Source organism: Penicillium soppii (assembly GCF_028829465.1).
Source record: "Penicillium soppii strain IBT 18220 chromosome Unknown utg000005l, whole genome shotgun sequence".
In the NCBI taxonomy this organism is placed as follows: Eukaryota; Fungi; Ascomycota; class Eurotiomycetes; order Eurotiales; family Aspergillaceae; genus Penicillium; species Penicillium soppii.
Window position 1 is genome coordinate 276777 of NW_026643235.1, and position 23682 is coordinate 300458.

At 47.6% G+C, this 23682-nt stretch overlaps 11 protein-coding genes across 11 annotated transcripts; 6 read left to right on the forward strand and 5 right to left on the reverse strand.

The window, feature by feature from the left end:
* Positions 1 to 921: 921 nt before the first annotated feature.
* Positions 922 to 1742, forward strand: N7529_005524 (uncharacterized protein; the record flags this gene model as incomplete). Its single annotated transcript, XM_057241051.1, has 2 exons — positions 922 to 924; positions 975 to 1742. The coding sequence occupies 2 exons, from the start codon at positions 922 to 924 to the stop codon at positions 1740 to 1742; spliced, it is 771 nt and encodes a 256-aa protein (XP_057096410.1).
* Positions 1743 to 1844: 102 nt separating this feature from the next.
* N7529_005525 (lipase ROG1 family protein) lies at positions 1845 to 3243 on the reverse strand (the record flags this gene model as incomplete). The annotated part of the gene is made up of 2 exons (XM_057241052.1): positions 1845 to 3144; positions 3194 to 3243. The coding sequence occupies 2 exons, from the start codon at positions 3241 to 3243 to the stop codon at positions 1845 to 1847; spliced, it is 1350 nt and encodes a 449-aa protein (XP_057096411.1).
* A 765-nt stretch (positions 3244 to 4008) lies between these two features.
* On the forward strand, positions 4009 to 5889 carry rex3 (putative RNA exonuclease Rex3; the record flags this gene model as incomplete). The annotated part of the gene is made up of 1 exon (XM_057241053.1): positions 4009 to 5889. The coding sequence occupies one exon, from the start codon at positions 4009 to 4011 to the stop codon at positions 5887 to 5889; it is 1881 nt and encodes a 626-aa protein (XP_057096412.1).
* Positions 5890 to 6226: 337 nt separating this feature from the next.
* N7529_005527 (60S ribosomal protein eL22) lies at positions 6227 to 6928 on the reverse strand (the record flags this gene model as incomplete). The annotated part of the gene is made up of 4 exons (XM_057241054.1): positions 6227 to 6380; positions 6445 to 6641; positions 6701 to 6736; positions 6914 to 6928. 4 exons carry the CDS (start codon positions 6926 to 6928, stop codon positions 6254 to 6256), a joined length of 375 nt encoding a protein of 124 aa, XP_057096413.1. The 3' UTR covers positions 6227 to 6253.
* Positions 6929 to 8614: 1686 nt separating this feature from the next.
* On the forward strand, positions 8615 to 9203 carry N7529_005528 (DIM1 family thioredoxin-like protein; the record flags this gene model as incomplete). The annotated part of the gene is made up of 4 exons (XM_057241055.1): positions 8615 to 8729; positions 8785 to 8832; positions 8883 to 9125; positions 9178 to 9203. The coding sequence occupies 4 exons, from the start codon at positions 8615 to 8617 to the stop codon at positions 9201 to 9203; spliced, it is 432 nt and encodes a 143-aa protein (XP_057096414.1).
* A 523-nt stretch (positions 9204 to 9726) lies between these two features.
* N7529_005529 (translin) lies at positions 9727 to 10988 on the forward strand (the record flags this gene model as incomplete). Its single annotated transcript, XM_057241056.1, has 7 exons — positions 9727 to 9792; positions 9893 to 9929; positions 10029 to 10082; positions 10216 to 10349; positions 10398 to 10503; positions 10569 to 10858; positions 10914 to 10988. 7 exons carry the CDS (start codon positions 9727 to 9729, stop codon positions 10986 to 10988), a joined length of 762 nt encoding a protein of 253 aa, XP_057096415.1.
* Positions 10989 to 11235: 247 nt separating this feature from the next.
* Positions 11236 to 11847, reverse strand: N7529_005530 (glutathione peroxidase; the record flags this gene model as incomplete). Its single annotated transcript, XM_057241057.1, has 2 exons — positions 11236 to 11753; positions 11805 to 11847. 2 exons carry the CDS (start codon positions 11845 to 11847, stop codon positions 11236 to 11238), a joined length of 561 nt encoding a protein of 186 aa, XP_057096416.1.
* Positions 11848 to 13883: 2036 nt separating this feature from the next.
* N7529_005531 (uncharacterized protein) lies at positions 13884 to 14681 on the forward strand (the record flags this gene model as incomplete). The annotated part of the gene is made up of 2 exons (XM_057241058.1): positions 13884 to 13976; positions 14028 to 14681. The coding sequence occupies 2 exons, from the start codon at positions 13884 to 13886 to the stop codon at positions 14679 to 14681; spliced, it is 747 nt and encodes a 248-aa protein (XP_057096417.1).
* A 556-nt stretch (positions 14682 to 15237) lies between these two features.
* Positions 15238 to 16324, reverse strand: N7529_005532 (uncharacterized protein; the record flags this gene model as incomplete). Its single annotated transcript, XM_057241059.1, has 2 exons — positions 15238 to 15446; positions 15505 to 16324. 2 exons carry the CDS (start codon positions 16322 to 16324, stop codon positions 15238 to 15240), a joined length of 1029 nt encoding a protein of 342 aa, XP_057096418.1.
* Positions 16325 to 18305: 1981 nt separating this feature from the next.
* On the forward strand, positions 18306 to 20245 carry cdcA (phosphoprotein phosphatase CDC14; the record flags this gene model as incomplete). Its single annotated transcript, XM_057241060.1, has 3 exons — positions 18306 to 18348; positions 18422 to 18953; positions 19006 to 20245. The coding sequence occupies 3 exons, from the start codon at positions 18306 to 18308 to the stop codon at positions 20243 to 20245; spliced, it is 1815 nt and encodes a 604-aa protein (XP_057096419.1).
* A 567-nt stretch (positions 20246 to 20812) lies between these two features.
* Positions 20813 to 23509, reverse strand: N7529_005534 (ATP-dependent DNA helicase 2 subunit KU80; the record flags this gene model as incomplete). The annotated part of the gene is made up of 11 exons (XM_057241061.1): positions 20813 to 20830; positions 20881 to 21350; positions 21424 to 21635; positions 21690 to 22075; positions 22125 to 22643; positions 22699 to 22759; positions 22808 to 22976; positions 23027 to 23094; positions 23154 to 23223; positions 23280 to 23334; positions 23381 to 23509. 11 exons carry the CDS (start codon positions 23507 to 23509, stop codon positions 20813 to 20815), a joined length of 2157 nt encoding a protein of 718 aa, XP_057096420.1.
* Positions 23510 to 23682: the final 173 nt, after the last annotated feature.

Below are 23682 nucleotides of genomic sequence, written 5' to 3' on the forward strand. Positions count from 1 at the left end.
GGTTGCCTTGCATTCGACAATTCCTGTCACCGGCTGTACGGTGGACTCTGCGCGAGTCCTTCACGGTTTTTCTTTCATGATCTGATCTGTATTCCCTATCTTGAGCATCTGCATTTTTCGCGACCTTTGGAATTTATTCCATGCAATGAAGGTTAGATATCCACAGTAATCATTTTTAGTTCTAGAATAAAACAAGAATATCTTCGAAATGAGAGACATGAAATCCAATACACTCGACTTCCATTCCCTATTCTCGCCATACTTGCCTTTTAATTTACCCCAGATTTCACAATGATGTAATAATCTCTCCGTGTCCTGGGCATTTCCCCGGTTATCCACGCTCTTCAATCTGGCAATGAAACACCTTATACAGCATTTGATTCTAGCAAAATCTAGTATGCTACGACAAAATATGAATTCGTGAGATGCCATAGAGCAACTAAAGAGATATAGGTAACTGGGCAAGAAGACTCAACAATTTGGTCAGAGGACCAACCTTTCAGGAATCCTCTGTCTGGCCGAGTGGAAAAAAGCTGAACAGGAGGAAAAGCTGACGCTGTGACGAACGGGGTCAGCTAAGCACTAAGCTCGAAAGCTGATCGAATCTTGATATCCAAGATGCCGAGTTCGATCCAAGTTTCCCCTTTCCTCTCTCCCTCTTTGGAGAGGGAGGAAGAGTTTCTTTTGCCCTATCTTAATTGATATTTTGACGTCTTTTGAACAGTCAGGTTTGGCTCTGGCAAGGCCTACCTGAAGCTCCTCTCTATATTTCGTGCATGATCCTTTCAACCATACAACGTATATGTAATCGATCGCCGAGACCCTGGGGTTGACATGACCCACTGCGGGACAGTCGGAGTCTGACAGAATTTCTCTATCAACACCTGGCCACCATCCAAATAGTCCAGCATCAAAGCAGCAATGGTAAGTCCGGGTATTCCAGTTCAATGATAACTTTATTAAAACACCCTCAGGCAAACACAGAGGCTCTTTACCTAGACGATGCCTCGCTCCGGGAATTGACCACCGAGGTCCTATCCTCACAGTCAATCACATCTCTCTCCGAAGAAGAAAAAAGCCTAGCCAAAAATATTCCCACTGAAGACATCGCACTGACAATGCGGCAAACAATATTCTATGCCCAAGGCGGCGGCCAGCCCAGCGACACCGGTGCAATTGGACCAACAGGCCAAGACGCAACATTCTCGGTATCATTAGTGCGCAAGACGCCCGACGGAAGATATCTCCATTTCGGAAAATATGTTGATGCCACGCCATTCACTGCTGGTCAGCTAGTCGTGCAGAAAATCGATGACTCGAAGCGCAATTATCATTCACGGCTGCATACCGCGGGCCACATCGTCGGACTAGCGATGCAGCTTCTAATGCCTGACAGGAAGAAAGTCAAGGCGAATCATTTCCCCAACGAGGCATCAATGGAGTATAAGGGTCTACTGTATAACGAGGACAAGCCGGTGATCCAAGAAAAGGTTAATGAGCTTGTGCGGCAAGATCTGAAAATCCTTATCTCGTGGAGTGAGGGTGGAGCCGATGGCGAGGAAGGACGTTCGCATGATGGCCGGACGAGGATAGCGAGCATTGGTGGACTGGATTACAATCCTTGCGGTGGGACTCATGTGCCGCGAACGGGACTGGTTGGGTCTATTGTTATTCGCAAGATCAGTCGGCAGAAGGGGATCAGTCGGGTGTCTTATGATGTCTCTCCCGAGGTTGAGAGGTAGTATTATCTGCATATGGACGGTGTATTGGCTATATAGTGGGGTGTTTATATACTAGACCTAAAAGTACATACGACGCTTCGAAGAAAATATGTGCAGTCATAATCAGACGGTGAACTCATTGTCCAGCCAGTGCTTCATCACCAACTTTCCTTCCGCAAACCCATCCTTGGGGCTCCGCACAATGATAGCCGCATGGCTGTGTCGATGCCTCTGAATGTGAACGGGATATGTTTTGATTCCGACCTCATTGAGTGAATCAATAATGCCAAATTGTTCCGACGTCAATGCAAGCTTGGGAGAATGCACCGCCGTCGATGATCGTCTTCTGGTAGAAGATTCGACATGGGCATCATTTCTAGCAGAATTCGAAGCAGGTGATTGACCTGCCTTCTCGGGCACAGAGTCAGAGACCTCAGTATCGCTGTTTGAGAGATAATTCGGCTCCTGGCTAGCATTGACGTTCTCGAAAACCTGCTCCATAACATGCTGGACGTCTTGAACCAGCACAGGTACTCTGTACTTACCAAAAAGGACGCCACGTTCTCCGACCTCGTGCATGCGAATGCGTTTTGAGCTGCGAAACGTTTGGATCCCGGCGTTGATCAGGAAAATTATACAGGCCAGTGGCACAAGGATGACGAGCAATAATGACAGTGGAACCCAGAGAGCCACTGATTTGCACTTTTTCCAAAGTCGCGCTGCAAATGTGCCAGCTTTCCGCTTTATCGGAGGTAGCACATAAGTGTCGGGATCGATAATAACGTCCTCATAGCCCTCGACATAGTTGATGTTCACATTTTCCAAATCGTAAAAAGGATCCACTTTTGAAAGAGCAGATGTATAGAAGAGAACTGAGCGATCATTCACGATGTTGGCGTAGATGCTTTTCCGCTGAAACTTCTTCAGTCCCTGGATAAAGATACTATCCGGATCAGCCAAAACGCTAAGAAGCGGCCGACCGGTATCGCGGAATGTATCAATGAGAAATATTTGTCGACCAGACTGCGAGATCGTCCTCGCGCCTAGAACATTGAAAACGTCATCCTTCCACCCCTTTAGCGGCGCCCTCACACCCACATGGGGCGTAGCAAAGGTTGTAAAGTTCCTAGGTTCCAGCTTCTCGAACCAACCTCGCGCATTCAGCAAGCCGATCGCATAGCGCGCAAGCAGGCCACCGAGCGAGTATCCGACGAAACTGATCTTAGTGAAATTCCGACCCATCTCAGCCAGTGATTCAAGCGTTTCCTCGATCTCGTGCACTAGTCGTTCCCCACCAAGCTCGATTCCGTCATAGGTGTAGTTGCCGCTGTTGGCTTTGGGGCAGATTATAAAGACATCTTCGTCGTATTTGTCTCTCAGGGCGGATGCCACGTAGTCGAGATGTGAAGGTTTTCCCCAGAGTCTGTTGTGTCAATTAGCTTGGTACGTCATTGGTCTTGGAAGGGACATACCCGTGGACCAGCACACAGAGGTGGTCAGCATTGGATGTATTTCCTGACATTGTGTCGTTTGCCATGAGAATCTTGTAGAGGCGAAAAGACAAGGGGGCTGATGTTGTGCCTTGCGGATGACTGTTCGTCCGAACTCTCGCGTGTCGTCATGGAGTTATCGGCGATAAGGGATTTAAGTCGAACTGAGGAGGCTGTGTGCGTCTGTGAGATTACATCGTGTCGCAACTGATGTAACTAGGCTGCAATGGAAAGAAAAGCAGGTTGAATAATTCACTCATCGGAATCTCGAATTAACGAGTCTCAAATGAGCGCAAAAAACCCTGAGAAGAACGAGTTCTTTCAACATGTAGAATTTTGCCTGCAAGATAAGGCATTTGTTTGTCCTTTTTGCATCGCCACTTATCAACTTCACGAACAACTTTCATTTGACGATGTGGTTGTCGTCTCACAATTCATCTGTTTTCTTCATTGGCCCTGTGTCTGCTTCTCTCAAATCCCAGTGGCGTTGCTTTTTTGAGATAGTGCTGGAGATGTTGCTTTGAATGGAGTTGACCAGTTCAACAGCAAACACTGAATGATACGATAGGCTTAACCTTGCAGTACCCATCTCAGTCTGTTTGCTTATACAGCGAGAAAGTGGATAGAATAGATGTTTGGATGGACGAGTCATATACCATCTAGTCTCGATTCTGAATCTTTCCACTCTCAACCCATCGTCCAGGGACACACCCTCGACTGCCAGGTCTTGCATGCCAAACTACACGTTTAAGCCCTCCGACTTGGTCTCTTTTTGTCTTTCGCTGTATCGAAAAATCATGTTTACGCCTCTCGGCTGTTTTGGGGACATAATCTGCCCACGAGGGAAGGAATGCACCCTGTTGAAATGCCTTTTCTTGCACTCGATTGAGACGAATAACACAGGCGAGCAGCGTCTGATATCAGTGGACACAGGACCTCCTCCAAAAAGGCCCAAACTGGAAAGCAGCACTGATGGCCCATCTAATCCTTACAGGGGATCTGCACTCGAAATGGGGCGACGTGCGTCGCAGGCACCTGTTTCCAAGCCACCAAGTGGGAACCAGGACGCTCTGAAAGCGCAAATGAGCAACCAAGCTAATCCCAAGTCACCAAGTCACGCTGAGTCCTCAATGTCTTCCGAGAAAGAGCCTATGAAACTCAGCAATGCTCCTGCTAAAATTGCACAACTTCCCACTCGCCAGGCTCCGAAAGAAAGTTTGAATCCTCGCATGCTCAAATCTGCACCAGCAACACATACTACTCGGACTGCTATTCTAAAAAAGCTTCACTCTACTATGACAATTCAAAATGAGAAACTGAGCAAGGACAAGGATGAATCGAACCGATGTTTCATCCTGACTCCCGACGAAGTCATAACAATGGCTCTGGATGAGGAGGAGATGTATGCTAGGGAACACCCGGGTGTCTATGGCAATGTCATCAAACTTCGAATTGTGAAAATTACGAAAATGAAGATTGACGATTGGGTCAAAGAGGTGATGGCTCACCTGAATGGGCGATACTATAAGATCAACCCCATTGAAAACCCTCGGATGGGACCCAAACCTGTTAACACAGGCCTCACTCCTGCAGGAGAGATTGCCATTGTGTCTCACCTCGTCACACCCCTCGCTGGCCTCGAAGAACATGGGTATGTCACAAAAGCTCCAACCAAGGCCGAGATGGAGTCCGCCCAAAAAGGGGTCGACGAGTCCAAGGGTTGGGAGAAATGCGACAGATGCAGCCAACGGTTCCAGGTATTCCCGGGTCGCCGTGAAGATGGCACCCTGACCACGGGGGGCCAGTGTAACTATCATCCAGGACGACCCGTCCACCCTCCCCGCAAGAAAACAGACCATGCCACAGGTCCCGCGCAACCTTACTTCCCGTGCTGCAACGAATCATTGGGCGCCTCTACTGGCTGCACCAAAGCCGACATGCATGTCTTCAAAGTTTCAGAAACCAAGCGACTTGCATCCATCCTTCAATTCAAAACTACCCCACCGCAACCCGACAAAGGTCCCCTGGAGCCCGTCAGCATTGATTGTGAGATGGGTTACACGACTTTGGGTATGGAGATGGTTCGTCTCACTGCTGTCAGCTGGCCTGGAGGTCGGGAGCTCCTCGATGTGTTAGTGCGACCCACGGGCGAGATCCTGGATCTTAACACGCGCTTTTCCGGAGTGACACCTCAACACTACGCCTCTGCCAAACCCTATGATCCTACGGTTTCTAGTTCAGAACCAACCTCCGCCGATGAGAAAGGGAAGGCCAGTGCACCTTTGCAGCTCGTGCAGTCACCCGCAGAGGCTCGTGAGTTGCTTTTGAACCTCCTCCAGCCGGAAACGCCTCTCATCGGCCATGCCATCGATAACGACTTGAATGTCTGCCGAATCATCCATCCTACAGTTATTGACACCGTCCTCCTGTATCCCCACCCAAGGGGGCTTCCCATCCGCATCGGCCTCAAGGCCCTTGTGCAGAAACATCTTGGCCGCGACATACAGATGGGAGATAATGGGCACGACTCGAAGGAGGATGCTATTGCTACGGGCGATTTGGTGAGACTCAAGCTAGGCGAGAGGATGAAGGACCTCCAGAGGAAAGGTTGGAAAATTGAGAACGGCTTACCCGTTCGTCCTAATGATCAACACCGCAAGAAAGGCCCTAGCAGGTAGTTGATCGTGCAAGTGATCGGGGATACCAGGATTGATATTTCCACTTCGCATTTATGATTCCACTTCGCATTTATGATGTACGAGATACCCTGCATTTGTTCTGCATCTTCATCAACAAGGGTGGAGCGAGTAAGTAGCATCCAATGCATGTTCGTTTAGTCTACGGAGTACATATCGCTACAATGAAAGCATGTCTACCAAAGTAAAGTGAGGGTATAAACTTTTTTAGTTTTATTCGTAGCCTCATAGACCAATATATCCCCCCATGGCTCTCGCTCATAGTCCCGAAGAACATTCCAAGCATGATCCACAGACCGAATCTGATCGATCAAGGCAGAGAAAAAGACATGTCGAAGCGACACGCTTATTCCTCATCCTCCTCAGCCTCATCGTTGACGACGTTGTAGAAGCGGAGCTCGTAGACACCCTTGGAGGTGGAGACGACACGGAGCCAGTCACGGAGCTGCTGCTTCTTGAGGTACTTCTTGGTGCTGGATTGCGAAACATTGTCAGCGGGTTTTCTTCCACAGACATCAGCGCAAAAGGTATACTCACAGGTACTTCAGGTAGCGGCCGGAGAAGGGAATGTGAGCAACGACCTCGATCTTGCCCTCGCCGGACTGGGAGATCACGACGTTGTCACCGAGGTTGCCGACACGGCCCTCGACCTTGATGCGGTCGTGGAGGAACTTCTCGAAGGCGGAGACATCGAAAATCTTGTCGGAGGCAGGCTGGGAAGCGTTGATAACGAACTGTGAACACGTTAGATGCCAGTTCGTAATCAAGAGTCATTTTTGCAGTGCAAACATACCTTCTGGGTAACCTTCTGGGCCTTGCGACCACGAGCCTATACCAAATAAAAATCTAATTAGCCTACTGCTCCATAATGTCGAGCCCCGGGCAATCCTGCAATATTCCCGTGGACATCGAGCTCGATAGATTTTTCAATATCGAACCCGGTGACGAGGAAAAAAGTGCAAGACGCCGTTGGGGGGAACAGCAAAGCGGTTTGGATTCAACGTACAGCAACGGGAGCCATTTTTGATGGATTTGGGGGGAGATGAAAATTGGGAAAGGTCGCAAAGAGGTAAATATCCTGCGCCGGCGAGAGAGATGGTCAAGACAACGTCCTAAAATTCGCGGTGGAGCCGAATTGATTATCGAAAATTCGCGCTGAGGTGTGCTGCGCTAATCCTAATTAAGATAGTTAGGGCAAAGAATGACTGTCACGTGTAATTATGACTAATACTGTTGCTGACTAATACAGCCCCAAGCCCTAGAGTGAGTTGCTGGTCTCTGATTGGCCATTTTCCTGGAACTAATGAGTCAGTTTGACGCTCTCTTATTGGATCGCTTGATCGAAGCTAGCAGCGGACCCACCCATCCGTGGGTATAAATAAGGTGCCAGGTCTTGCGAACTTAGTCTTTTTTCTTTCTTCTTCAGCTCTCTTTGCCTATTGGCTTAGATCAAGTGTAGTATCTGTTCTTTTCAGTTTAATCTCTGAAAGTGTTCTTAATGAACATACTTTGATTATTCTCATTTTTGGATCTCGCAACTTGACCTCTGTGCTTGCGCATGTCTTGTTGCACAGTGTCACTGGGCTTACACTATCCCCGGTCGACGCAAACACTTTTCATCAGCTATTCGGCTTGTCCGGGTATTTGGAGAAGATGTCAACCTCCAATAGTAGTAAATCTTATGTGTCTGATCGCTGACTGTGTTGTGTATGCTATAGGCGTCTTGACGTTCAACACCTACAGTCTGTATCTAACATGTCCAGCTCTTCCAATACCAATAATCCCCAGAGGCTTTTATCATCACTTGTGTGAATATCCTCATCCAAAACAGTTAACACTTGAAGCTATGCCACGGAAACTGAAGCATTCTTAACGCGTCATCCCACTCCATCATCGATAGCCAACGACCACATACGTACCCATCAACTCCTCCGACCGCTGAACAATATCTGGGCTGTGACTTGCAACATGCTAATCAGCAAACAGCGGTCACGAAGCTGATCCAGGAACACCTCTCGTCCCTTGAAACCCTTATACCATACCACTAGTCTCTAGTCTACCGCGATCACCACTTCAATGGAATCACTCAGATGCACTAAGCCTTGTCAAACACATCCTACGATTGGGCTTGAGAAGGCATGAGGCATGCAGCCGAGTGGTCTGCATGGTGAGGCGTGAGAGTTCTCGATTATTGACATCATCTAGTGCGGACCTTGCAATCATTTTGTCGCCATTGTAACAACTGTTCCACCCAAGCCAAGACGATCAATCAGCGTTGTATGGTTCTGCTTGATGCTGGCATAGGCCCAAACATGACATGAACTGAAGGACGACATTATTTCTTATAGTTGTAGATAGACATATATCACTTTTAGGGTGTTCGTGAGTCACTAGAAAGTGGTGGTTATGCTGTACTTCTACCGAAGTGTATTCTTCTAATGGCTGTTATACTCGTCGTATGTTTAACATTCAATGCCTAAGTGGACTTAATCCTCATATTATAACACGTAGCTATATTGTGGTAAGTCTTCTCTGAGAATGAATCATTTAACAAATAATATTCAATCTATATGAAAAGTCCCTGGGCTTATAACCTCGCCGCCAAATATATGGTCACATGACCCGAAGCTCCATCGCGGGGCCAATCGATAAGCCCACCAATTTTTCCCTTCTCGCATCCTCAGTCAACACAAGAACAACCGTCGCGATGGGTTCAATCGTTCTGCCTCATTTGCAAACAGCCTGGCATGTAGACCAGGCCATCCTCTCTGAGGAGGAACGCCTGGTGGTGATCCGGTTCGGGCGCGACCATGATCCCGACTGTGAGTACTGGAGCTGAACTTCCACTTCTGGACTTATACTGACCCATAAATCCAGGTATTCAACAAGATGAACTGCTCTACAAAATTGCTGAGCGGGTTAAGAGTGAGCAACCTATCTCAAGCTAATCGAACTACAGCTAATTTGTCTACTAGACTTTGCGGTTATCTACCTATGCGATGTCGACCAAGTCCCGGATTTCAACCAGATGTACGAACTTTATGACCGAATGACAATTATGTTCTTCTATCGCAACAAGCATATGATGTGTGATTTCGGCACGGGAAACAACAACAAGTTAAACTGGGTGCTGGAAGACAAGCAGGAATTGATCGACATCATCGAAACAATTTACAAAGGTGCAAAGAAGGGTCGTGGTCTGGTGGTCAGCCCGAAAGGTAAGCATCCTCGTCGCGAAATGAAGACATTAGTTCCTAACGGTTGGTGCAGACTACTCTACCAGATACCGATACTAAGCGCTCCATCCCTCGCGCGAATACCCTGGCACCAGTCAGTCCGTGTCGCTTCTTTACGATGTTAATGATGATAGCCGAATAAATCTGGCAAGAAGATAAAGCCTGGGGATATGGGCATGGGTCTGGAGTTTTGCTTTCTAGGGGTCGCTTTGCGATCATTTCAATTGGTATAAAAGCATACATGGATCGATCGCTTTCTGCGAGATCAGGCTTTCAAGTTGCGGACAGTTTCGGTAAAGTCTTGTAAATTGTACTTTTTAGCTGTAGGCCTGTAGTGTAACTTGTAGTAAAAGCATACATCGCCCACTAATGAAAATTATACATCTAAAAGCAAAGTAAAAAATCAACAGACACAGAATCTCCTTGTTTCATTTCTCCATCTAAAAAATACATAAAGTATGGTGCGTTGTGAGCTATTCCTCTTTTTCAACATAGAATTTGACGTAACTGCGGCCAGCACCACACCTCTCGAACCCGCCTCGAATTTTCCCATTCTAAGCTACGACCACAACAAAGCAACAAAATGATTGACCAACGCATTTTCGAGAATCTCCAGACTAAGATCGACGAGGAGACTACCGTCCGCGATGTAAGTTCAAGCTTATCCAGAGCTTGATGAATTCTTCGCATGCCAAGCCCACACCGAAAGACCCCAGCGCGGAACGTCGAAAGCTAACAGTTGCGCGTAGGAGCTCCATGATATTGTTCAGACACTTGCCAGACGAGGTATGCTTTACAATCTATAGCTAGAACAGGATATCTAAGATATCTTCCATGCGGGGGACGAGAGGATCCCGTCGAACAAAGCTAATAGTGAACCCATAGGACGTTCCACTCAGGCCATTCTGTCGCGAGCTCATTCCACACCTGCTGATCAACGTAAGTACATGTTCCAAGCGCCCGAAAATGGCATCAGGAAACACAGATCCTTGCGAGTTTATGCATTCAAGGAGATGATATTTCATCAGGGCTACCGATATTTCTTCAGGGCTACCTCGCTAACGTATAATAGTGAAGCCCGTTCTTGACGATGTCACGACAGAAATCCTTGCTCAGAAGCAAGAGGTTGCCCGTCTGAAGGCCGTGGCAGATCAGCACCCCTTCTACAAGTACAACGGTCTGTGGACCCGTGAATTGCAGAACCTGGTTAGTTCATTCGACCAAATTCAAAGCTTCTTCTAATTCGTGTATCAGGTTGCCTCCATCGAGCTTTGCGCGTGGCTCGGCGGCTTGCAGGAGCATAAGGGACCTAGCTCTGCATCATTCATGACTATCGAGGATGTGGGCAAGTTCCTAGAGAGTAGGTTATGCCGCCATGTTTCTCATTAGTCTATCACTACAAAGCTAATCGAATCTGTTCCTTAGTTCCTGTCAACCTGAAAGATCAGGATGCCTTCCACCTCACCATTGAGGAGTATCTGCTGGCACTGATTGCCATGGTTGAGGAACTAGTTCGTGTCCCGGTCGTCGGTTTCCATCCGCCTACCATTACTAACTTCGCTCAGTCTCGCCTCGCCGTTAACTCGGTTACTCTGGGTGACTACACCCGGCCGATGCAAATCGGCAATTTTATCAAGGAGCTTTTCGCTGGCTTCCAGCTTTTGAACTTGAAGAACGATATCCTGCGCAAGCGCAGTGATGGTATCAAGTACAGTGTATGTTGTCACCGATCGACTATGTCCACTTTGCTATTCTAATATATTTGTACAGGTCAAGAAGGTCGAGGATGTGGTTTACGACCTGTCGCTGCGGAATCTTGTTCCCAAAGGCGGCGCCTCCGCCTAGATCAGGTATTTAATCAAGATATGAATAGCGATCTGCCGGGCATCCCAAAAAGTACTCCAGTGGAATTTAGGTCCGGAGAACTGGTGGTGCTTGAAAATTGAGATACGAATTATTACTACCACTCACTACCACCCAGTAAATTCCCATGTAGTCTGAGCAGGAGTATAATACAAGCCGAAACCGAAATATAGATACAAAAAGTCAACAAAAGGTATCATCATAATTCACAAAAACCCCTAGAACAAATCTAGGACTGCTCAGCAGCAGCGGCACCCTTCTGCGAGGCAAGGACACCCTCCTTCTTAGCCTTCTCGATCTCCTTAACAATAGTATCCTCAAGGCCCTCGGGCTTAGTAACAGAAGCCCAGCGGCCAACAACATTTCCATCAGCAGAAATCAAGAACTTCTCGAAGTTCCACTTGACACGCTTAAGTCCCAAAAGACCAGGCTGCTTCTCCTTCATGAAAGTCCACACAGGCGCGGCATTGTCGCCATTCACATCAAGTTTTCCAAGCACGGGGAATGTGACACCGTAGTTGAGCTGGCAAAAGGACTGGATTTCTTCGTCGGAGCCGGGATCCTGGCTACCGAACTGGTTGCAAGGGAAACCGATTATAGTGAAGTCTTCGGGGTACTTGGTCTTCAGTTTCTGGTAGAGTTTCTCAAGACCTTCGAACTGGGGAGTGAAACCGCACTTGGAGGCGGTGTTCACGACGAGGACGACCTTGCCGTTAAGGGAGGCGAGGGGGAAGGGAGCACCCTTCTCTGAGTTCTAGTTAGCATTTTGTACGGCAAATCCCATCAAGTGATACGTACTATCGACAGGCTCGAAATCATAGAAAGAAGTAGCGGAAGACATATTGATGTGACGGTGTGAGAGAGGGGAAAGATTCACGTTGCGATTCAAAGTACGCGGGGAGAAATATGACGTCGTTGAAGGGATACGGAGAGAGCTGGCAGAACAAGAAGATCGGAGGATTCGGCGCGAAAACATGCTTCTTGTATTTTTTCGAATGTTCGACTGGGCCGAGGTCTGGTTTGCATTCTTACCAATTGGGCGCGGGTCTGGGCACGGAGAGCCTGGCTCCCGACGGTATTGGTAATTGTCCGAAGCCGATGATTGAAATCCTTGTGATTTGATTGGTTCGTTGTGAATTTGGGTGGTAAGCCTAAATTCTTTTTATCCACTTTGTGCATTATCTAGTGCTCTATACGCATGTACAGGTGTACCTGGATCCGTCTAAATTCATAATCAGGGCTGAGCAGTGCTAGAGAAGGATTGACGGATAGGCCAACTACATGTATGTATGTCTGCAAGTCTTGGCAAATATGTTGACATCACCGGACTCCAGAGTGTAACCTTGTAATTTGTCAGATGATGTACTATATAGTACATTGGAGGGACTGCTGTAGTATGGACATACAGATATGCTCAGGTTCACACTAGTATGTAAGCACTTGCTAGGTGGTATGATTCTGGTCCAGGTGAAGTATTTGGAATAACCTAGCATCATTATTATTACCTAGGTATCGATTTATCTTCAGTATTGATAAAGGAATGAGTAAAAATGGAACAAATCTAGATGAGTACTTCAATACATATTTTCATTCCCTAGTTTTACCTACACTTACCTGACAGAGCGTAATTCAATAACCAGTCCACTACTTTCTTTATCAAATCTTGGTACTTGGTAATAATGCGTGTATATTTGGATGTAACTCGAAATATATATGTACGTACGGAGTACACGTACTCAAGCAGCTAGCAAAAAGACATTTCTACATACCTACCCAGATAGATTAAAGAGTCGCAAAATGTCAGAATTAGCTCTTAGACATTTATTGTCGGATAGTCATGCTTTACAACAACGCTAATTGACGGAATGTTTATCTCAAACAGATTTACCAAAATCGTAGTCATCCCAATGTCGCGTGCTTGTCGTGTCCCTGTTTAAAACGTTGATTGACATTGAGGGACCTAAAGTTGTAAGAAGGCTAATTGAAAGCCGTGGAGTCTAATTGCTCCCTTACACTATCATAGAATCCTTATATTCCATCAATCTATGATTTCTCATCAGTTCTTACCAACTCATTGCCATTAATTGGCCATAAGAACACAAAGAAATTAGGTAGCTATGGAGCCTTTTGATAGAACGAAAAGCATAAATATCAGTAATTTCTGGGGGTAAAGCCCGGGGAATTTGTTGGGACGTTCACTGAACAGAGTAGCATTAAGGTTTGAATTTACCGACGCTAAGAGCAGCGAAGAAACCTTGGTAACCCTATCGATCGTCTTTCTAACTTAAATCTTATTTATCTTGGCTCTACATCTGCCACTTGATTTGTGATAATTCTATAGATATCGAGGAATTCGCCCTGGATGGGGAAATAAACATGGGGGAACCTGGAAACTCATAAATAGGGGATATCCCCTGCAATGGTCAATCATATCGCTCTATCCTTCCGTCTATATATCTATGTATCTTTCTTTTTCCTCTTGTGGTATCGTGGTACTTTTGACCGAAGACCATTCCCGATAACCATCTGTTCAACAACCTTCCTGTTACATTTAACAAGTTGACTAAAACAGAGATTGACACCGCCCGACCTGCTTACCAGAACGACAAGATTGCCGAGAGAAACAATTGAACTTGCTATTGTTTTTGAGGAGCAAGGTCAGTCAAATGCTGGTGAAATCCGCGAGATCTTTGGTAACGAGGGGTATACCGAGATTAAGTACAAAACATTGAAGTGGTGGTATGTACATGTATCCACTGAAAGCTCTTACATGCGCTGTATCAAGAAAGAGGCTCTAATGTGTCGTCTGCAAGGCAATGTGGTTTTCTCATGATCTGCGAGTCAGTGTCGCTAGGTGCCCTCTCTCTGCCATCCGCCATGTCTATACCAGGCCTGGTACCCGGAGTCGTCTTAATCATTGGCCTCGGTCTTCTCGCAACCTACACTGGTTATAACATCGGCCTGTTTCAGGTACATACCCGCATATCTAGAACCTAGGTAAGGCCGGAGAAATCTTTCTAGGCAAATTCGGCCGCGAGCTCTTCAGCACTGGTTATTTCACTTTTGGAAATTCATTATGGGGAGCCATCTTCTCGTCTTCCGCTCTATGATAAATACCCTTACCAACCACGGCACCTACTCTACCATCTTAGTATTATGAACATGATCATTTCCATCACCCTCACGCTCCCGCGTACTATGAAGGGCATGATCTGGATGTCTTTCATTTCATTTCTCAGTATTTTCACCGCCGACATGATCACCATGATCACCATGAGCATTGAAAGCGAAAGCCACGCTGACCTCATCATCCAGGCCACGGTAGAAACAAACCTTTATACAGGCTTTCAGGTCGTCTCGAATATCGTGTTCGCCTACTGTGCCCACGTTTCCTTCATTGGACTTATCGCCGAGATGAAGTCGCCTAAGGATTTTAAGGAATCTCTCTTTATGCTCCAAGGATTTGAGATCTGCCTACATATCACCATTGTTATTATTGCCTACTTCTATGTTGGCCCTGAAGTGAATTCCAGTGCTTCTAGCTCCACCGGCTCTTTAATGAGTAAGATCGCCTTCGGAAGCGCTATTTCAACCATTATCGGCGCCGGCGTCATGAACGGCCACATCGATCTAATATACATCTTCTATTGGCTGCACCTTAATTACGCTCAATGAACTGCCTCGCCTAAGAAGATCGCTCTCACGGTTCTGAACATCATTGTCGCTTACTTGCATCCTATTCTCTGTGTGCTTGGTCTATATGCTTCTGGTATCGCTATAAATGCCAATTCAAACATCGATAGTTCTACTTGTAAGAATACAGATACATAGATCACTTTTCATTTGCTTTGTTTTACAAACTTTGAGTCTCCGCCGTTCTTTACTGTATCCAAATGGCAGATCAATTTGACGCATCAGAAGAAAAGATTAATGGGAGGTTACTGGTGGGGGAAATGAAGAGGAATGATAATGCGAACAAAAAGTAGCAAAGTTGATTTGGTGGCGTAAATATTCCTTCCAGTCAGATCACCCATTGAGGAGGCATATAGAGCGCCTAGAAGGTACCTAACAATATTGTACATGAAATTCAAGCAGTCACAAAAAAATTTCGAAGGATACCACAAAGGCACGAAAAGAAGAAACAATAGGTATATCGCAGTGACCAGATACAGTCATGATTGTCTTGAAGTGCATCCCAGGTCAGACTCGAGTAAGTCTCGGCTTGATGGATTTAAAGGTGGAGGAGGGCGAGGACGGCCTGGAGGGCGGGGAGCTCAGAGAGCTGGTCCTGAGTGATCTCGTCGACGTTGACGGCATGGGCGAGGCCAGCAAGAGAAATAGCGAAACCGTGAGGGTTGTTGGTCAGAGCGGCGATGATGTTGTCGATGCTGGCTTCGAAATTGCGGGGCTTGATAGTACCATCGACGGTGGTTCCAACCTCTGTGATTACGTTAGCTAAGTATGATGGATAGTCATGGGTGGCGGATAATAAACATACTATGAACGACGGCGGGAACTGAGCTTCCAGTGACAGCGGCAGCAGTGCCAGCGATGGGACCGGCAAAATTCTCGAACTGGCGCTTGCCAAGAGCACCGGCTTTGGAAGCAGCACCATTTGCAGTGTAGGCAGCATTAGAAGTAATGCTCTCACCGGTACCAACGGCATCAGCAGCAGTGCTAACACCGCTGTTGACCACACCAGGCACAGCCTGGACAGTCTCCCCTACAGTGGTGATATGATCGCGCTTCCCAGCACCGGCGACGGTGCCAACAGCACCGGAAGCGACACCCTTAGCGGTACCAACAGCCCCAGCAGCAGTGTTAACACCGCTGTTGACCACACCGGGCACAGCCTGGACAGTTTCCCCTACAGAGGTGATATGATCGCGCTTCCCGGCACCGGCGACGGTGCCAACAGCACCGGAAGCGACACCCTTAGCGGTACCAACAGCCCCAGCAGCAGTGTTAACACCGCTGTTGACCACACCGGGCACAGCCTGGACAGTTTCCCCTACAGAGGTGATATGATCGCGCTTCCCGGCACCGGCGACGGTTCCAACAGCACCGGAAGCGATAGCAACACCACCGTCGACTATCCTGGGAACGGTTTGAACAGTTTCTTTCAGGCCATCGAAATCAGTGCGCTTCGTGGCGCCAGTCAGACCACCGGTGGTGGAGACGACGGGACCAACAACGCCTCCGACAACGGTATCTTTGACACCTGCCACAGTGGACTCAACATCGCCAAAGGCGGGGAGGGCAGCGGAGTAAGCGAAGCCAGCGAGGGCAAGGGAAGTGGTGAATCCAGTAAACTTCATTGTGGCGGATATAGAAGAAAAAGTTTAAACGAGTGACTTAGTGGGATGGATGTACAAGAAAGATCGAAGATCAGCAAAAGAGTGACTGAAGTGAATGGGTGACTTAATGGAGAAGAAACAATGCGAGCCAAGAGGGCGGATTATATACCAATTTTCTGGGGTTGTTTTGACTGTCGGCCATAAAGAGATGCCTCGCATGCAGATATTAGGGGTGATTTCTTGACCGTGGCTGATATCTTCCGTTCGGGTCAATGATCACGATTGACACCAACAGGCGAAATTGCGCCAAAGACGGGATGTATGTGCCCATGTGGTCTCCAATCAGAGGTTTCTCAACAGCATGGTCAAAGGATAATGGATATTGTTAGATTGTACTTGTGGCGGTAATATGCAGCAAGAAGGCGCACTAGTGATTTTGGGATGCTCAGTACAGTTTGAATGTGCCTATATAGAGCTGATCGAGGCTGTCGTGCCTAGGAGAGGGATCATGGGCTCTTGATGCTGCAAGTTCGATCTTCGATCTTCGATCCTTGGTTGGGCTCTCCCAAATCAGCAAAATAAAACGAAAGACCAATGGGGGAAGTGACTTGAAGTTAGGGAAAAATGCGCATTGACCACGAAATAGGCTCAGGTAAGGGTCCTTTCTTTTCCTGCGGGATCTTAAAATTACTTTGATCTTCACTTTTTGCTCTCAGAGGACTGAACGTGAGTTTGAAACCATTTGGCCCCTGCATCGAAACTTGCATCGAAAGCATAGGGTCCAGCCTGTGCCGAAGCCACCCATGGCCATTAATGGGAACGGGCTAAAGTCCAATTCCTATACTCGAAGGCCTGAGCAATTTGGAAGTGTTCCGATCCTGCTAAGGCAAATGATTTCCAATTGAAGAGGTACTTACATTTGTAGGTAGCGCCCAATAGTTAATACAACGTCTGGCCTACGTCTAACGGGTGTCACCAGGATCCACCATTTACTCGGAGAAATCAACCGAACGTGACCAGTCAGACCGCTAGTTCGCCACGGTCAATAATAAGGCGCAATCAAGAACCCTGATAGACATGACCAAGAGCTGACATGTAGTAATCGTTGTGTCCAGCAAGGCCACCTCAACAATTGGTGTTGAAGATCCGGACTGGCTCTTCTATTATTAGTTTAGTTGACCAGCACCACTTGCTGTATGGTGCAGGTGGAACGGCTTGAACTTAGTGAGCACTGGACACTGTAGCCCTAAAGGGATCTACCGACTGTTTCTGTATTAAAGAAGAAGGGAGGCCACTGTAGTCCGCATATTGCGAGTATCGAGTTGTGAAGGCATCCTAAGAACCATAAATGGAACAACAGAGAGGCTGGCTCTAGCCATGAGGATTTGAGTAACTTGGTATTTATCCATTGCATATCACTCCATGCTTGATGTTTTGCCAATATGGTTATCACATAATAATGTGCAATGAGACTTCTTGAAGACAGCGAGATCGGAGAGCTCGATGGAAGAGATGTGAGGTATTCTGTTTATGTTTGTGATGTTTGTATAGGTGTTTTGTATTGTTGTTTGTGTTTGTGTTTTTCGCAGAATGTGGAAGGCACCCAGTTTCTGCCTTAGGCAACTAGGTTGCCACGTCAACGGCCGCCACTAGTCCCAAACAGGGAAGGCACAACATAACAGTGGCATGGCAGCTGCCCCCAAAACATCATACACCTTCGACTTGTGTTGATTTCCTTTTCTTCCTAACCCCTCATCTGTACAGGACTGGTCTTCTCTTTTTATTCTTACCATTCAGAGTATCTTTGTTACTACTCTGAGCATGAGCCTTTAGATCTCTGTGCTACCGCGACCATTCTCTTACAATTGGCTTCGCCTATTTTCCGAGTCGCACCGGCAAATCCAGTGCCTTCGACGGTACCATCTCGATCTACTTCATTGACTGAATCGACGCTACAAAATCTCTCCAGGGTTTGTCTGTCAACAAACAACAAGAAAACAATATGACTACCGACCACGGCGGCCAGATGATCGAGTATATCCAAGGTCCGTACAATGCTTTGGAACGAACTAATAATCTTCCATCGTTCTTCGATAACTAAGACCACTTTGTGTTTAGATCGCCTGTATCTTGCATCCTACGATTCGCCTCCAAGCTCCAGAACTCCGTTCCCATTCCATGCGGACCATCCCAAATCTCCAAGCAAGCGCGCACGTGCCCAGCCTGCTACTCCGAGCAAGCGCCGCTCTCCTGTGTACTTCACCATCGATGACACTCTGCTTTACAATGCCTTCCACGCTGATTTCGGCCCGCTGCACATCGGTCACCTCTACCGATTTGCTGTTCTCTTCCATGAAATCCTCGGTGACCCAGCCAACAGCGATCGCCCGGTGGTCTTCTACAGCAAGACAGATGCGCGCAGCCGTGCAAACGCAGCTTGTCTAGTTGCATGCTATATGGTTATGATTCAGTCGTGGCCACCCCATCTGGCTCTAGCACCCATTGCTCAGGCCGATCCTCCCTACATGCCGTTCCGCGACGCTGGATACAGCCAGGCTGATTTTATCCTGAACATTCAAGATGTCGTTTACGGCGTGTGGAAGGCCAAGGAGCAGTCCCTCTGTGGGCTTCGTGATTTTAACCTTGAGGAGTAAGTGCCTGACGCATATTATTCTGGACATTAAATGCTGATTAATTTCCAGGTACGAAAAATTCGAGCGTGTTGACATGGGTGATTTCAACTGGGTTACACCGGACTTCCTCGCCTTTGCATCCCCCCAGCAGCAGCCAATTGCACCAATCCCCATCAACACCCCCGAGTACGACGCATTACCCACAACGATTTCCGAAATCTCGTCTTCTAAGCTTCCTATGCCATTCAAGAACGTCTTGGCACACTTCCACCAGCGCAATGTGGGCCTTGTTGTGCGACTCAACTCGGAGCTTTACTGCCCTTCATACTTCACTGCGATGGGGATCTCACACATTGATATGATATTCGAGGACGGCACCTGCCCTCCCCTGCAGCTTGTGCGTCGGTTCATCAAGATGGCCCACGAGATGATCACCATCAAGAAGAAGGGCATTGCCGTTCACTGCAAGGCTGGCCTCGGTCGCACCGGCTGTTTGATCGGCGCTTATCTGATCTACAAGTACGGATTCACCGCAAATGAGGTCATTGCATTCATGCGATTCATGCGGCCTGGAATGGTCGTTGGACCCCAACAGCACTGGCTTCACCTTAACCAGGGTGCTTTCCGTGAGTGGTGGTTTGAGGATAGTATGCGCGAGAAGCTCGCTCAGTCTGTGCCTGCCACTCCGCGAATTTCGACCAAGAAGCGCAGCAGTAACGGAGTGGTGTCCACGCCACCCAACAACAGCCACTCTAAGCGCGCAGCACTCGGAGAGATCGACCACAATGAAGCAGCCGCCTACCCCGACCAAGATCTTCCAGCACCCACCCCTGGCCAACCTCGCAAGTCCCACCGCAAGGACTCAAGGCATCATCCTTATTCTCGAACTGTCTCCGGTAATTTGGCCGTGGAAAATGACCAGCGCACCCACCGCACCCACCGCAAGAGCAACGAGAGCAGTGAGAGCGAGGAAGAGGTCCAGCTTCGCAGACTCGCTAAGAGGGCTTCTAGATCACCTGTTGCATCGCCTACATCACGGTCGATTAGCTACTCTGCAACTGTCACTGCCAGCTACACCCTTACGGAAGACAACCATCAGGACCAAGAAAACTGGGTCGACCATTCAGCCCCGAAGACTCCGGTCAGCCGGAAGAGTGGTACTGCGCCTATTTCCGTTAGCAAGGTCCGGTCCAGTCCTCGTCGGGTAACCGACAGCAACCGTAGTGAATCTCGCGGGATTCGAAAGCCCAGTGGTCGTGTTGGTAGCAACACTATCAGCCCAGCGCGGGCAACCAAAGTTGTTCACTAAATAAAGGCCACACTTGATGCTGGTGCCGGGATTTTACGTTGCCTCCCAGTGCTTCCTCTTCGATTCTCATGGTCCCCCAGGACACTATTTCTGCATACCCCTTTCTTGTGATGCATCTGGATGCTGTTTAATGTTTGAGTCTGCACGTCTTTTCGGTCTGAATTGTTGGTCTGTTTCTGCGGAGCGAATAATGGTTTTTGGGCATGTTCTGCGTGGCGTTTGGTTTGGTTTGGTTTGGTTTGGGTTCAGGAACCGAGAAGTTTGCAGTTGGATTCACTATAGCTCGTCCTTGTTGCATCCTGTTTTACCCAATTCCTTTTTTGTTCGTGTCAATACTACTTTATAGGACAATTTCAATCATGATCTTGCTCTACGTCTGTTTTCAGTGAGTTCCTAAGTCTTAAATCCATGAACAGGTCTCTTGGTAGTAGTCTACATATCGATCTCTTTAGTGAAGCAAGATAGCGACAACGCCCCATGTGTGATAGCAAGATTGCTGTAGCAAGATATCGATCGATTTATTTTACTAATCTAGGCACGGGATACGCATACCACCATTGAGCGACCTCAATACGGCGCGAGAAACTATATCGGCGTTAGCACATCATCTAAACCACCAACAAAGCAAAACCTACCTCGCGAGCCTCATCATCGCCGACCACCGAGCTCTCCACTTCCTTATTCTCAATAAGTCCAAGCTTCCCCTTCCTCACAAACCACCACAGCTCCTTTCGATCTCCACCAAGCTCCTCTCTCTCCAATTTCCCCTTAAGCACGCGCAACAAATCATTGTACGCAACCGGCTCTTCATACTCGATCAATTCCTCACGCATGGTCCTAAGACCCTCAATGACACGGTCGTAGTTCGAATGAGCGAGACTTTGCGTTATCTGAGACTCGATAATCCGTCCCATTTGCTGTACGACGTCGTGTATGGTGTCTACATTTTCCGCTCGTGAAAGCGCCTGTTTAAATTCTGGGATTGCGTTTTCGGTAGAGATCTTGGACCGCTTCGGTTCGAGGCTTAGCAGGGCGTCGACATCTAGGCCCGAGAGGGGTTTTTCGGTTTCGCGCTGGCGCTTGCGACCTTTGGTTTTTGGTGGGACTAAAGGAGCATTGGTTAGCTGGGCTCTTTTCGGTGATGTAGAATTTGAATGTGAGATGGTGCAGGTTAGTACCTTTCTTTACGTCTGCTGTGGATATCAACTTCTCCAGGTAGGATTTGGATTTGTTGATGCTGTCTTCTGAGGGATGGGAGAATTCAGTGAGCCTTTCTGCAGGCTCGAGGATTGGATCGTCGGGGTGGACTGCGCGATATCGGATGGCTGAGTCGAGACGGTGGAGTAATGGGGAGAAGGACTCATCGATTGGGAGACCCTCGACGATATCTCTGGTTCATTGACTACGTTAGTTCAGTACATCAAGTATCCGGTTTGACACTAACCCTTCCTCATCCTTGATGTCCAGATCCATGCTGTCTACGTAGTCACTCATGGCATCTTTCAACGAGGCGCTTGGGAGGTTGCGGTGCTCGGTCACAACTTTGCCCGACACAGTCAAGATTTTATCTAGAGGCGGGAATCTGTATGAACGGACATCTTCCGCAAATGGAAGCTGTACTTCGATCAAACATTCGTAGTCTGGTTCGATTAAGGGGGCCAGCAGAACAATCATTGGAGGCTTGGACTCTTTGGTCACGAGTCGAGCGACTGCATAGGATTCGGCCTGATAAAGGGCATGAACAAAAGAAGATAGCGCAAGAGATGCGTTATCATTTGCTCGCTCTGGAATAATAACGTTGGTGTTGGACATGTGCAAATACCGGTCATACTATGCGATTAGATTAGCTGCTGGTCTTGAAATAAGCATAGAAACGCACTTTGTCCTCGTGAACGAACCCGATCAGGTCCAGCCCAGCAAAAGTTTCCAGGTTTGTAACACTTTCGTCAGCTTCAGCAATTGCCACTGCTGTACGTCCATACTCGTAACCCTTTGCCAGATCATCGCGTTCAACATCGATCTTTCCTCCTGGTGCGGTTTCGTCCGAGATTTGATATGTCCGCGATGTCCGAACCAAAGTGAGAGAGTCATTCGCACCCGGAGCTTGACTACCAGGAACAGAATTTTGCCTGGCTTCACTGGAGCGTACCACGAACGAACTCGCTGAAGTCGGCTTAGCGACAGCAGTTCGGAAGTATCGTTCCACTGGAATGCGCATTGCCGTATCGTATTCGTTGGGGTTACCAAGCATGAGCATGCCTCTGAACGTTGCCGCACTCTTGGTTGATTTGACACGGGGAATGTCGAGTTCTGAAACGGCTTGGTCTAGTGTTCCAAACACACCACGCTCATTTGGAAGGGCTTTTGTTAGAGAACGGAAAATCTCTTCGTTTGCCGCCTACGAGAACACAATCAGCAGTTGTTATACCAATTATTTTGAGCTTGTTCAATACCTTCTCCGTGCTTTTGTCTTCCTCTTTCACGCCATATACAGGGTCATCAAAGTCGGCCCCACTAGTTGATGTTAGCATTATTGTAGCATCCCCTCATAGTGAGACATACAGCACCAATAACTCAATATTGAGCTCGTCCAACTTTTCGGCCACATCCTGGATATTGTCATCACTCATCATACCGGTGCCATTGGTTACGAGAATGATCTTGCGCTTGAATTTGAGTTTCTTGGTGAATGCCTCGATCATAGGGATAGCAACAATAATAGCAGAGATAGCTATCATTTAATTAGAGCCCACATTTCAGAAAATGGTGAGGGTGACATACCATCGCCGCGATTGGTATTGCTGGGTTTGATCAATTCCCGTAATTTCCGAATGTCAGGCATGAGAACCCTGAGTGAAATTTAGCTTTGCAATGCCATAGGTAAGGTTGATAGATTGACCAAACGTACTGGCCAAGCTCGAACAGAACTGAAATGTTGGAATAGTTATCATCATATTCTCCTTGCTCGTTGGAAGTGCCTAGTGTCCCAGGTGTAAGAAGGCGGTAATCGATTTGTATGGCACCTACTACCCACCATCTGTTCTGAGTCCAATTACACCAATATTTGCAGTCTTGCGACCCGTAGCCACCTGGTTTGGTTAGCATACCGTCATAGCGTATGATTTGGGGACGAACCGTCGCAGTGATCTTGTCCCAGACATACTGCATTGTCCACTCGAGATCAGTTATAGGGCGGCCATGATGGCGCTCGCCCATGGACTTTCCAACATCCACAATATAAATTGTTGCTTCTTTTTCAGCCATGATGAATTTGGTGAAGATGGAAAGTCGAGAGGCTCAACAAAGTGCAAAGTACATTGTACACCAGGCAGACGCGTGATATTTCCTTTTTTGGTTTAGATCAAAACGCGAAGGCACATGACATCACCTGCAAAAAGTACATACTGTATGAATCCCTAGGATTGCTGCCTGGACAT